The 14,385-nt window shown below is 44.7% G+C and overlaps 1 protein-coding gene across 1 annotated transcript in view; it reads right to left on the bottom strand.

Moving 5' to 3' along the window:
- The window catches only part of LOC119419392 (calcium/calmodulin-dependent 3',5'-cyclic nucleotide phosphodiesterase 1A-like), a 52,720-nt gene extending 38,335 nt beyond the window's left edge, over positions 1–14,385 (bottom strand). The window contains exons 1-3 of the mRNA XM_037686701.1: positions 14,365–14,385; positions 14,204–14,256; positions 9,080–9,205 (exon numbers count right to left, since the gene is read on the bottom strand). Of these exons, the coding sequence (XP_037542629.1) occupies positions 9,080–9,205; positions 14,204–14,256; positions 14,365–14,385 (200 nt within the window). The remainder of the gene's footprint in view (positions 1–9,079; positions 9,206–14,203; positions 14,257–14,364) is intronic.

The raw sequence follows: 14,385 nt of genomic DNA, 5'->3' as shown, positions 1-14,385 counted from the left end.
TTATTTATTTTTTTCTTTCTAAAAACGTAAACTGTTAATCAGGGTTGTGTCTGCACATCACAAATAGTTAATGAAATAACCCATTTTAAATTGAAAGTCTGGGATCTATGAGACTGGCAGCTTGTTGCAGAAACATAACTTGTTGCCAGACCTCGGTTGTATCCACAAAAACAAGTTTACAAAATTATCTTAGCCAAAAAGCAGCATGAATTTTAGATGCTATCTGTTGGACGGTTTTTAGAACTTCATTTGTCCTGAAGTTATCTTTCCTTTGGAAGAGTGTGATTTATTTTGGACACATTGCACACCATGATAAAATATACCAAATACTCACTTAAAGAACGGGATGGAGATGAGTTAAAAACAAAAAAACACAAACCAAAAGACTTTTAAACAGCTAAAGATGACTTTAAAACATTTAAAGTAAAGTATGTTTCCTTTTGAAGCAGCATCCAAAGAAACATTCAGTGGACTGAGACTTGTTTTTAAAGTTTTTTTTGTCTAAATCCTACCCTTTGACATGAAAGAGACACAACATGTCTGCGTCTTTGTGTTTGTGAAGCATAGGCGTCGCAACAATTATATGTGAAGGGGACATGTCCTCCCCCCACAATAAAAAAACAAACAAAAACAAACATTCATTCTGACACCCCCCCCCCCCCCACACACACACACACACACACACACACACACACACACATTTAAAATGAAATATTAGTTCTCCCAGCGCTGTTCCTTTTTCTTCATGAACAAATCCATTCCACTTCTTTAATGGGAGAATTCACAAACCATTAAAAATCCACTCTGGGTTTTCCTGGTTACCTACAACAACTCCACATGCATGCAGTGTTTCCCCAAGGTCATCTGCCTTGGCAGGGCACTCATGGGGGGAGGAAGGGGAGACACCTCTGTTTTGCGTGCTAGCTTAGGTCGTTTTCACACCTGATAGTCAGGTAGACTCGGTTTGATTGGGGACCAAAATTCGAAACATTTGTTTACATTTTCAGCTGATGCAGTTCGCATTCACACTGCACTGAGTCAGTCAAGCCAACCTGTTCCCCCCTCACCTCTGGTGGTGCTGCACCAAGAACTACTGAAGGAAACAACACCAAAACCTCTGAAGAAAACACTGAGTGCAACTTACTTCTGGAAATAAAACCAAGAATGGAGTGGCGTCAAATTTTAGTGGTTTTAGGATTTCTGTTTTGTCTGTGGCACATGTGCCAAACAAACATTGTCCAGCTTTGACCGGAACAACCTTTACTAAGGATGCCTGGATCTCCGCCACGCCAACCTCCTGCCGTCCTAGTGAGCTCTTCCTCCCTGAGGAGAAGCAGACGAGCAGCCTTGTTCAAGGTAAGCGCCGAGGAGTGCTTTTCCGTGGTGGGCCACTACCTGCTGGACGACGCCATCGCCGTTTCTAATGTTTTTTTCCTTGCGGTGAATCGGATGATTCCCTCAAAAAAGGCGTTGTTGACAGCAGCTCCGCTGAGTGTTTTTTTCTGTGGCGGGACGCTATGTGCGAGACGACGCCACCACCTTCTTTGACGCAGAGTCACACAGTGAATCAAATGATTCCTCCGAGAAAGGTGATGTAGAGCTGCCCCCTCCCTCCTGGAGAGCGTAGTGACGGAAGATGAGCGGCAGAGCGGATGCTCAGCCACCTCGGATCTTCCCATGTCAGCAACCACACCGCTCCCAGCCGTCGGCACCCTCCTCTTGGAGTTGCCCGGCATAATCCAGGAGGATAATACAAGGGACTTTCTGTCCCTCGCCTCCCTCCGCTCTGATCGGATGATCTGGCGGCAAGGTTGGCTCCGCCCCGGCTCGTTGCCCTGACCCCATCTGGCCTGGCTGTCCAGCTGTGACATCACACTGGAACGAGGCTGCAGCTGGGCCCGGCAAGCTGAAGACATCCGTCTCCACCTTCGCCTCCATCTCCAGAGTGGAGGGTTTTACCGATCAATGTTTTTCCCTCAGTCCTCCCCTTGGAGCCAAGCCTGGTGGTGGCACTTGGGGCAAAAGCTTCCAGGATGGACCAGCAACCTGTCCCTCCAGGGAAGCATGACCAGATGGTGATGAGGTCTCCAACCGAGCTCACCAGTGGACATTCCAGATGGCCACAGTGAACAACGTTGCCCTGCTGGCCTACAGCATCTCTAAGAAGCTGGAGGAAGCAGACCTGTTGGAGGAGACAAAGAGCTCTCTCTGTAACGCTGCTGATGTCATCTTAAACATGTGCCACCTCTGCGGTCTGCCTGCCCTGAATCGTCGCCTGGATGACCATGATCCAGAGGACCATGATCCAGAGGACCATGATCCAGAGGACCACTTGGCTCTGCCTCTCGCCATTCTTGTCCGAAAGACTGCAAAAAGACCTGCTGGAGGGCCCCATCACCCCAGAGGCGCTGCTCGGGGCCAACTTCAGGACCATCCTTGAGAAATCGCAGAGGTCCGAGGAGGTCTCAGAGACTGTACATCATCTGGTGATGTCACAGTCCTCCGCCTGGCCACTGGAGGGACCACCTTGGCCAGCAACAGCAGCAGAGGAGCTTCACAGCTGCGGCAGCGACTTCACAACCTGCTCCTCCGCCGGCCCTCTCCACCAGGTAACAGATCCTTGAGGGGAAGGTATGTGTTTTTTGATGATGTATGTTTTTGATATAAAACAGAAACATCTCTGAAAGTAAAGTTTTCATCTGAGACTATCAGATCAGCTGATCTCACAGCTACCTCTCTTCACACATTACCCACACAGAACGAGCCAGTAACCTCTAAACAGTGTTTTATATGGCACCGCAGTTCAGTAGATATCACAAAACACTTGTCTGCCACGTCAGCTAAAATTATGTTTTTTCAGTAGACAGAGTCCGGTAAAATCCCTCGTTTTTCAGCCAGAGCCCGTTTTTAATTTCTGCTGTTTTTTCTATCCACTCACAGCGCAGAGGGAGTAAACATGTTTCTCCATGACAACTGCAGCCTCCACCGAAACGGCATCTTACTCAGAAAGTGCTCAGGCCTCCTCTCAGTGCGCGCTGGCTCACCTCAGCTTTATGTGACACTGCAGCCTGGGCTTAGCACAAAGGCACACATACAGCCCTTTTTTCTGTCAGAGCCCACCTTGGGTTCCCCCTGGAGAATCTCCGGAGCGAGTGATAGCAGTAAGGATTTTTAGGCTGGTTGACGTTCATGAGAAACATGACACAACATACAAAGTTTGTTTTCTCAGTCATCCAGGTATATAACAACAAAAAAGGTTGAATCATGTCATCTGGACTTCGTTTTTTTGTTAAAAAGAAACGTTTCGCCCCTCATCCAAGAGGCTTCGTCAGTCTGAGGCCTAGCCATCTGGTATTACCCAGAAGCCACCCTGACTCTTGTGTTTCAAGCCTGCCTCAGATACCCCTGAAGTCTGGCCTTTTCACTAATGGTTTCAAAAACACAAAGTTTGTTTTCTCAGTCATCCAGGTATATAGGTTGTTATATAAGTCCAGATGACATGATTCAACCTTTTTTGATGACACAACATACTTTGTAAATGCGTGCCCCCTCTCTGAGCATAACTCAGAGTGGCAGCGAGTGTGTTCCCTGGACAGATGGATGGACCATCTGATCAGCAGGTGTTACACGCTGCAGTTTGCAGCTCAATCCTCACCGTTCAGAGGGATTATAGAGATGGTTCTGTCTTCTCCAGAATATAACTCGCCTCTCCAGTCAGAAGTTCAGGAATTTCTGATGAAAAACGTGATTTCCAGAATTCCCAACTGAGAGGAAAATACTTTTTTTTTTTTCTCCTCCCACTACTTCCTGGTTCTGATAAAAGACCGGAGGGATGAGACCCATTCTCAACCTGTTCATGTTCAGCAATTTGATCATGGGGAGACAATTCCACATGCTGACAAATACCTGCTGGAGAACTTCACCAGAATGACTGGTTTTCACCTCCATAGATTTGAAGAACGCATATTTTCACATTTCCATCATTCTTTTTTTATTTTTTTTATTTTTTTTGTTGTCCAGGTCTTGGGCCGGTGCATGCGCCGACGCCCGGCCCTGAACTGGGGTCCCTTGGTGCACTGGTGGACTTTGGGGACTCTGCCGTGGGGGGGGGGGGGGGGGGGGGCACCGCGGGGGGGTGTCTCCCTGCCGGGCTGTGGCTGCGGTCTGGTGCTTGGCTGGGGTTCTGGGCTGTGGGGGGCTGTGGGTGGGGAAAAAAAAAAAAAACATTTCCATCATTCTGAAACACCTCACGCACATTCTCAAAATGCATGGAGATGGCTCTGCAATCATTACACATGGCAGGAATGAGAATTCTTTTTATCTGGACGATCGGCTCTTATTAGCTCAGTCCAGTTAGAAAGCTGTCACACAGACCAAAACTCTAGTGTTAAACCTGCTAAACCTGGGGTTTCTATAAACTGGGAAAAACTTCCGTTTGTCCATCCCAGATGATTGTTTATCTGGAAGTGGAGCTAAACTCAACTACAATGAGAGCCCATTTATCACAGCTGAGATCCGAAGCTCTATCAACTCAGCTCTGCCGTGTCAAACCCAGCTCCGCCGTCAGAGATGGTTTGCCCGCCAGCGTATAGATCCTGTGCGCCAGAAGAGGCAGATTATCTTTGTGTCCCCCTCCGTCAGAACCGATCTGAATCACTGGGGAAAACCTCTCATTCTGTCAGAGGGAGTTCCCATCAGCAGGCCTACGTAACATGTCTCTGTTTTCACAGGCATTCCTGTCAAGCTGGGAAGAATGTGTCTGTCCCAAGCAGTGGGAGCACAGTGGCTGGACAACATGCCGCTTCACATAAATGTGCTAGAATGTTTTCACGGTCTGAAACGTGACTCAGCATTTTGCCCCTGCTGCGGGATCAGCGTTCTCTGATCCACACAGACAACAAAATGACGGCAGCTTACATAAACCGTCAGGGAGACGTGCCCTCAGCCCAACTGTTACGCATCGCAAAACAGCTGTTGTGTTGGGCACACAAAAACCTGCTCTCCATCAGAGCAGTGTACATTCCCAGCATCCTGATCAGGCAAGTGGATATCATGTCGAAGGGCGATCCCTGCCACAGAGACTGGAGTCTCCATCCCGAACTGATTTCTTGGATTTGGAGCAGGTTTTGCCGAACAGCAGTGGATCTGTCCGCCACATGGGAGAACGCCCAGTGTCAATTAGGGTTCTCAAGATGACCCACCGTTAGGAGTGGACGCCTTTGCTCACAGCCCATGGCCAAAAATGCTTCTTTATGCGTTCCTTCCAGTCCTGCCAATATCACGGACCCTGGACCGGGTCCGGGAGGAAGAACCGTCAGTCATCCTCGTAGCTCCCGAACGCATATGCGCGCCGTGGTTCCCGAATCTGCAGCGACTGATATGGGGTCGGCCGTGGAAACTGCTGGGGGGGGGGGGGGGGGGGGGGTATGTGTGCTCTCCTCCAGGTAGGAAGAGCGATCAGGAGTTACCCAGAAATAGGTCAGCATCTTTGGGTCTGTCCGCTGAACAGATCCATTTAGAAAAGACGGGCCTCCCACAGGATGTGGTGCGTACGTTCAGGGCACACAAGCTGCTTCCACCACAACGCTGTACACATCAAGTGGACAGTTTTTTCAGTGATGGTACACAGAGAAAGGCGTGGAGGCCATCTCATGGCCACTATGTGGCATGCTGTCCTTTCTGCTGCAGCTGATAGACATAGATCAAGTGTTCAGCACAATTAAAACTTATGCTGCAGCTATTTCTTCCTGTCACAAGGGCTTCGGTGACAGAACAGTTCTTAATCACCCGTTGATGAAGTGTTTCCTGAAAGGTGTATGGAGACACAGACCGGTGTCACGTCCACTAGCTCCACAGTGAGACCTAATGATGGTCTTGCACGCTCTGATCAAAGCTCCTTCTGAGCCTTTAGATCAGGTTTTACTTAAATTTCTGTAATTTAAAATAGCCCTGCTGTTAGCTCTGACGTCGGCAAAGAGAGTGAGTGATTGTCTGCTCTCTCTGTTGCTCCCTCATGTCTCAGAATTCAAGCTGGCGGCAGTTCAGCTGTACTGCGTTTTAACCCTGCTCTGAAAAGCATCTCAAGCTCATTCAGATCGAGAGTGATAACCTTGGATGGGTTTTGTCCTCTTCCTCATAATTCTGAGGAGGAAGCAACATCTCACCTCCTTCTGTCCCATGCACGCATTTTTCATGTTACGTGGCACACACGGCCGCACTGCGCCGCTTTTAGCGTATGTTCGTGCATTACTGGGACAGCTCTTCAGGACATCCTCTATCCACCCAGCGTCTCTCACACTGGTTTGTAAGGTTATTTCTGAAGCTTACAGTTCATCTGAACTGGATCCTCCAGAGAATCTCAGTGCATTCCACCAGAGGGTTTTCATCCTCCATGGCTCTGCATGGAGGGATGACTGTGGAGAATATTTGTATGGCGGTTGCCTGGTCATCGCCATGTTCAATTATTCATTTTTATCTATGTGATGTTTCTACTTTCTCCATGATCCATTCTGTTCTCAGGGTTCTGACAGAATAATTATTGTTTGTTTCATGGAGCCTCACTTTTGAGCTCACACCTGCCTGCATGCAGTCGCAGTGTGAGATATTCATTATCAGTCACAAGTTCATGACTGCTGATTTTATCGTTATTAATCGGTTCATCCTGAGGAGCTGTTGGTCTGCTCTGTTTATCGTTACACTGTTAAAATTAGTATTCTCCATTGTTCCTATTCACAGCAGCAGGTCTGCTATCTCAGCCTTTTTTTGTTTCCTCACCAGAGATCTTCTCCAGTGCGCTCCTGCACATGGAGCACGCAATTATGCAGCGCGTAGTTACGCACACAGAAAGCTGAGTGATGAAATGTTTCTTTTGTGCAAGCAGGTGCTTCATGTTGTGTCTGAGTGGACCCAGTGAGGCATAGACTACATCCTGCTTCGCCTTTAACCCACTAGCGAAAGCCTTAAAGGGCAAAGCCTATACGAAATAGAATGTTGGTTACATACTGTAACCCCAGATTCTATGAGTATAGGTGCAGCCCTTTAAGCTCTGGGCCTCACTGGTTCCTAAATGGTTGAAGAAAAAAGCTATTTTGGATTCGATTACCCGGTCTCACCGTAATTTATACGGACTGGGGGTGAGGCCCACACAGTAGGTGGGTGTGGACTAAAATTTTCAGTGCTGCGTTGCGCGCGTAGGGATAAACCCACTAGCGATAGCCTTAAAGGGCTGCACCTATACTAATAGAATCTGGGATTACAGGACGTAACCAATGTTTGTTTTGGTTGTATTTACACAGTATGACCTGCGCTGTAGTCCACTTCCTGATTTTGGAGCAGTCTCCGGTCCTCTTGCATTCACAACGCATTCAAACTGTGCTAGAGTTCACTTCATCCAAACCAAGTCCTTGGATTTTAGGTGGACCAGAGTTTGCTTTTTTGGTCCACATCAGAGTTTGATTGCGTATTCATACCTCCCCAGACGAACCGGACTTTCTAGGCAAACAGACTAGAGTTTGATTAAAATGGTGTGAATGCACCTTTAGTGCTATGGTAGTGCTGGCTATTGTTGGCGGGGGGGGGGGGGGATGTGTGAGAGAAGCAGAGCGCTACGTCTGTAGCATCTTTGCTAATGCGTCTGTATTGCTCCCTGCTTGGTTAGTGCTATATTAGTTCTAGCAGTTTCTGACACGAGGTGGGTGTGTGTTAGGATGCTTGAAAGAAGCTCTATTCACACAAGGAGAGCTGTTGGTCAGACTACTTATTGTTGCTCTCTAAAGAATTGAACCAAGTGTTCACTTATGTGGATAAACATAGATGTTTAATAACCCATTAAAATACACCAGAATGCAGGAAATGGCATCTTAATTTATTCAAAATTTTCTGGGGGAGAATCCCCAGACCCCCACCACAACCACCCTACACATTACAAATGCTTCTGATTTGATTCTCGGTTTGGTTAATTTTTGGTACAAAAAAGGCCAAAATAAAGACTTTCAAAATGTTTATTTTGAAAATATGCCAAGTAAACAAGTTCATTCATTACAGACTTAGCTGGAGGTGATCTGGTGGATAAAGAAGACTCAGCTCTATCTCGATGACATCCTCAAACTGCAAACAGCACAAAGAGATAAAAAGTGGAGTTAATAAGATTATAATTTTAAATTTAAAAAGTTAATTAGATCACAATAATACAATAACAATACCTCTTCTTGCACAGCCATAATTTCTGTTGAATATTCTCTCTCGCTGATCATCATCAGGTCAGGGCTTCAAATCTGGGATCCAGGGTTTGTTGGCAATATCAGTTTTAGCTTTTTCATGAAGTGTTGCTACAACTTTTAGGCTGAAGTGTTGACGTGATGGGATGTCGTAGCGGGGTTCAATAACTTTAACGCCGGCGCATCAACAACAGAAATATGGACGTAGATCCAGAGTTTTAAAAACTTGTACACCTTGTGGGATTGCTTTGGACCACTCTGAATTACCTGATAAAGGTTGTTTAAATGCTGCTGTTATCTGTCTTTGCACCAAAGCTGCCCTTCTTCCTTGTAGAAGAGATGTTCACATTCGGATTATGTCGTTTCAAGTGCGTTAACAAGTTAGACGTGTTGCCTGCTGCAGATCCAATCTCCGTGAAACAACGTCGACACGTTTTCTGCTCTGCCTGCCATAGTTCCAGTTCATGTTAGTTTGTTTTCATCTCAACTCCTGTCAACCTGCACCTCAGTCTGCTCATGTAACCACGCCCACTCAGCTGAATTTGCTCTGGATTCTTGTAGCCCAGAACTCATAAAAGACCAAACCATCCAAATCATTTCATTGTTTACTCGCTTGAATCAGTTAGAAGTACTAGTCCTGATTACCATGGTATTGCAGCTTAGGTCTGGCTGGTCTTGTTTGTTAATTGTTTTGGTTTGATTGAGGTCTTTAATCTGTTGAATAAAAATTGATTATTGGTCCATATAACAAACTGGTTCATCACTTGTTTTTTAAGGGTTGTATGTGACCATTTAACCATTGAGCTATTCATGTGTTGTAGGTCATCACAAAGGGAATTGTGCAAACATGTGTGAGGCCAAACCTCCAGTCATCTTTGTTCAGGTTGACCAGGATGTTCATGTCTTCTTCTGCCATCAACTTGTAGGCGGCGCTGACATGATGGTTTTCCAGCACTGACCTGTCATTGTACAGAATGGCCACCTCCGACCTGACAGACAAATAAAACAGTTCAGTCAGACTTCGGGTTCTGCTGTTGTTGTTGAAAACCTTTGACAGCAACATGTTTGTCTCAATTTTCTTCTGTTTAGAAAACTTATGAAATTGTTGTGTTTTTGACCCCTTTTTACTCCTCTGCCTTCTGTTTTCATGTTTTGTGCTCACCTCAGTCCATTCAGCTCCTGCCATCCAATTAACTCCACTCTGCATCATGCCTCACTCTGCAATCACTGGTCATGCTCTCCACCTGTTCACCTCCCTACTTAAGCTCCCTCCAGTCATTCAGTCAGTGCCATATTCTCTAACCTTGATTGAGAAATTCTGGCCAACTATAGACCTATATCTAATCTAACTTTCATCTAAAATATTCTAGAGAAAATAGTTGCAGGTCAGTTGCGTGAACATCAACGAAGAAATAATCTGTTTGAAGAGTTTCAGTCAGGGTTTAGAGCTTATCATAGCACAGAAACAGCACTAGTTAAAGTCATTAATGATAATCTCATGGCCTCAGACAATGGAATTGTGTCTATACTGGTCCTGTTAGACCTCAGTGCTGCATTTGATACAGTTGATCACAATATTTTTCTACAGAGGCTTGAATATGATATTGGGATTACAGGAACGGCTCTAAAATGGTTTAAATCATATCTATCTGATAGATTCCAATTTGTAAATGTAAATAATAAATCTTCTTCATACACCAAAGTTAGTCATGCAGTTCCTCAGGGCTCAGTGCTTGGGCCAATACTCTTTACATTATATATGCTTCCATTAGGTAAAGTTATTAAACAGCATGGGATACATTTTCATTGTAATGCTGATGACACACAATTATATTTGTCCATTAAACCCAATGAATCCAATCAATTACTTAGACTACATGCATGTCTTAAAGACATAAAAACCTGGATGACCCTTAATTTTCTCCTTTTGAACACAGACAAGACTGAGGTTTTGGTTTTTGGACCTGAGCACCTTAGGAATGAACTTTTCAGTCTTTCTCCCTCCTTAGATGGCATTAATCTGTCCTCCAGCTTTAATGTTAAAAATCTTGGTGTTATTTTTGATCAGGACATGTCTTTTATCCCCCACATTAAAAACGTTACTAGAACTGCCTTCTTCTACCTGTGTAATATCACTAAAATTAGAAACATCTTATCTAAAAATGATGCAGAAAAACTGGTTCATGCGTCTGTCACATCTAGACTGGACTATTGCAATGGTTTATTATCTGGATGTCCAAATACTTCTTTAAAACGTCTTTAGTTGATCCAAAATGCTGCTGCCTGAGTCTTAACTGGAGTTGGTAGGAGAGATCATATCGCGCCAGTTTTAGCTTCTCTCCATTGGCTCCCTGTCAAATCCAGAATAGAATTCAAAATTTTACTTATAACCTACAAAGCTCTCAACAACCTGGCTCCATCTTATATTACAGCTCTTATTGTTCCATATTTTCCTAACAGAGCACTTTACTCTCAGGCTGCAAGTTTACTTGTGATTCTTAAAATTAACAAAAACAGAATGGGAGGCAGAGCTTTCAGTTGTCAGGCTCCTCTCTTGTGGAACCAACTTCCAATCTCTGTCCGTGAGGCTGACACATTATCCAGTAGGGCTTTAACAGACTACTCGAGTAATCTACACATCGATTCCTAGGACATCTATCGAGGTTTTTAATTTCATGTCGAGTATTCATGGTGTCGTCATTACGCCACCGTTACGTTATTGCGTCACGTGTCACGTGATCCGCACCGGGCGCGGGTTACAAAATGGATTCCTCCAAGCAGACAGATGGAGCAGAGCAGGTCCAGTCTTGACAAACAGGTAGAAATGCACCAATAGTCTGGAAATATTTCACTAATTAATCTTCTGGTTCAACTACTGTAAGGCAACAGAAAATGAATAAACTTCATGACTGTTTGGAGCGCGTTGCGAACCATGTTACACCATATTTTGTGACCGTAGGGGGCAGTGTTGCATGCACTGTTGCAGGTCACAGAATATGGTGTAACACCGGGTCCAATCGACTGAACCAGAACCAGCTTCCTCTGACCTTGTTTCACAAACAAAAAGCAAAAAATATTAATCTCTAAACCTATAAAAAATCTATAAACATATTAACCTCTAAAACTAAACTTAATGCGCACCACAGCTGAAGGTGGTGTGGGGTGGTCGACCCCCCAACTGGTTTTAGTTTAGTTTTTGACGTGCTGCACATTTCTTCACGTTTGCAGCTTAATAATAAAAACTAATAGTTTAGTTTTTCCTGTGACTTATTTGCAATATGATAAATGGTAGGAGCATAATATATGCTCCCAATGTTTTGTTGGTCTTTTTTTGTAAATAATGACCTTTTTTTGCGGTTTTGTTTATTTATTTTTGTATCTTTTACATCCTATGATGTACTCGAGTTCTACTCGAGTTTTATTATGTTAATGTCAAGTTTAAAAATTATGTAGTCGTTCAACCCCTATTATCCAGTTTTAAAACTAGGGTTAAGACTTTCGTTTTTGCTAAATCCTATAGTTAGGGCCGGCTTGGGTTTCCTGAGCTGTCCCTTAGTATGCTGCTATAGGCTTAGACTGCTGGAGGACAAACTGACCACACTTTTTAACTACTGTCTTTACTTACTCTGCTCAACCTGTTTTGTATTTGTAATTATTTTTTCTATCCTTAACGTGTTTTTTTTTTGTTTTTTTTGTCTTTCAGGTACACCTGGACCTATATCTGGATCTACCATTCTGTGTTCGTCTGTCTCTCCTTTCTGTCCTCTCAAACCAGCCGGTCAAAGCAGATGGCCCCTTGTCCTGAGCCTGGTTCTGCTGGAGGCTTCTTCCTTTTAAAAGGGTGTTTTTCCTTTCCACTGTTACCACTGTTGAGACTGCAACGAAGCCAAGATTCAACTTGTCTGCTGGATTCCTTAGATAGAGAACTTTACTAATTAGCTTTTTAATGTATTTGAATGTTTCTGTAAAGTGTCCTCAGACAACATTGTTGTGATTTGGTGCTATATAAATAAACTGAATTGAATTGAACGAGTGACATCATCGGCTCCAGCGTGACAACAGGACCTGCTACTCCATCAAGACAGAAGGTTAGTGATAATCATAGTACCCATCTTCACCTCTCTATCCACGCAAAGTTCACTAACACATCTGTCTTGACAAATCGGACCCAGGCCTAGACCCTGACTTGCACCAGAAGCTGTTTATTTCCCAATAAACATGTTAAATCATTTCTGAGTTGGGTGTTGGTATGTTGATCCAAAACCAGTTCTTGTCAGTAGAATCTGGCTATTATGGATCCAGCCCCCACCCAGGAGTGGTGCTCTGGTGTAGAGGGAGCCATTGAGAAACTTGAAAATAATCTAAAAAAATTAATTCTGGTCCTCTGGACATTCAAAAAACAAAACAAAGCAAAACAAACAAAAAAAATTGTAGAAACGTTCCGTCTTTCATCCGAAAGACTTCTTCTGTCTGAGGTGCTGTATTCAGCTCAGTCTTATAAAAAGCACCTTCTCATAGTTGTTCAACCAGTTTGCTGCTGACAACCTAAACCAGCTGCACACATGATCAAGAAGGACCATCAGCCTAACGATGGATCATTAGCACTCTGATGGCTGTTTACTATTCACAGAGGGCTGAGTGATACTAGCAATGACAGCATTGTAAGAGGGGGACAGTTGAACACGAAGGCCTCCACCCCGTTTAATGATGGACAATTTCTTCTCACAAAGATGGCCTCCTTTACTCCTCTCTCAAACCATCGTTCCTCTCTGTTCAGGATGTGAACATCTTCATCCCTGAACGAGTGACCACTGTCCTGGAGATGAGTGTAGACCACAGAGCCCTGGCCTGATGGTGTTGCTCTTCTGTGCTGAGCCATACTTTTGGCCAGTGGCTGTTTTGTTTCCCTGATGTAAGACTGATCACAGCCCTCCTGACACTTAACAGCATACACATTATTACTCTGTTTGTGCTGGGGGACTGGATCTTTGGAATGAACCAGTCATTGCCGTAATGTATTTTGGGGTTTAAAAGCCACTGGGACGTTTTGTTTAGAAAATAAACGTCTCAGTTTCTCTGATACTCCTGCAACAAATAAAATGACCACTGGTCTGGGTCTGGGTTCCTCCTTTTCACCTGATGGCTGACTGGAGTCCTGTTTGGGTTTCTTCTCCGCTTTCAGGAAGGCCCAGTTAGGATATCCAAATTACTCTAGAGCCTGTCTTGTGTGGGATTTCTCCTTCTGCCTGGCTCCTGAGTTAGTGGGGACGCTGTCTGCTCTGTGGTACAGAGTCCTGATGACTCCTAACTTGTGCTCGAAAGGGTGATGGGAGTCAAACTGCAAATACTGGTCTGTGTGGGTGGGCTTGTGGTACATCTCAGTTTGCAAAAGTCCTCTTATCAGAAACTGAGACCTCACAGTCCAAGAAAATAATAATACTGGAGTTGATGGTAATGTTAAGAACAATGTCTCAGCAAAGCTCTTCTCTGAACCCTGCTCATACTTCTGTTGTTCAAGCTGCAACTCCTCATTTTTCTATGCCTTATCATGAACCTCATTTGTCTCCCCCTGCACTTTTTTGAGAAGAACCTGATCAATGTCGGTCGTTCCTCACAATGTGAAATTCACTTTCAGCTCCAGCCATCCTCCTTTCCTACTGAGCAAGCCCAGGTGGCCTACGTCATCTCTTTACTGGCAAGTAAAGCAAAGTCATGGGGACTTCAAAGTGACAGAGAGACTCCAGAAGTTGCTACAGTTTTTCTGAGTTTGCTAAATAATTATGCAGAGTTTTTGATCCCCTGTTGCCAGAGAGGGATGCCGCACGCAAACTATTTTCAGTTAAACATGAAACAAACAAATCACCGAATAGATTATAGAGTTCCATGCTATAGCTGCCGAAAGTCGCTGGAACGAGGAAGCTTTAACAGATGCTTTCTTCTAGGGTCTTAATGACACTATTAAGGACGAACTAGCAACTCGGGACTACCCTGAGTCTCTCAAGAGCTTGGAGGACCTGGCAATGTGTGTCGACCTGCGCCTCTGGGAAAGAGACCGAGACAGGGGACACAGAGCAGCGAAGACACCAGGACCCTGGGGTGAATCACAAGCGTTCTCTAAAACAACTTATGTGGCACTTGTTTCCAATACCTCACAGTCGGAAGAACCCAT

This window comes from Nematolebias whitei, chromosome 13 (genome assembly GCF_014905685.2).
Source record: "Nematolebias whitei isolate Nwh7 chromosome 13, NemWhi1, whole genome shotgun sequence".
NCBI lineage: Eukaryota > Metazoa > Chordata > Actinopteri > Cyprinodontiformes > Rivulidae > Nematolebias > Nematolebias whitei.
The sequence above is the reverse complement of the archived record's forward strand: the minus strand, read 5'-3'. Positions and strand labels throughout refer to the sequence as shown.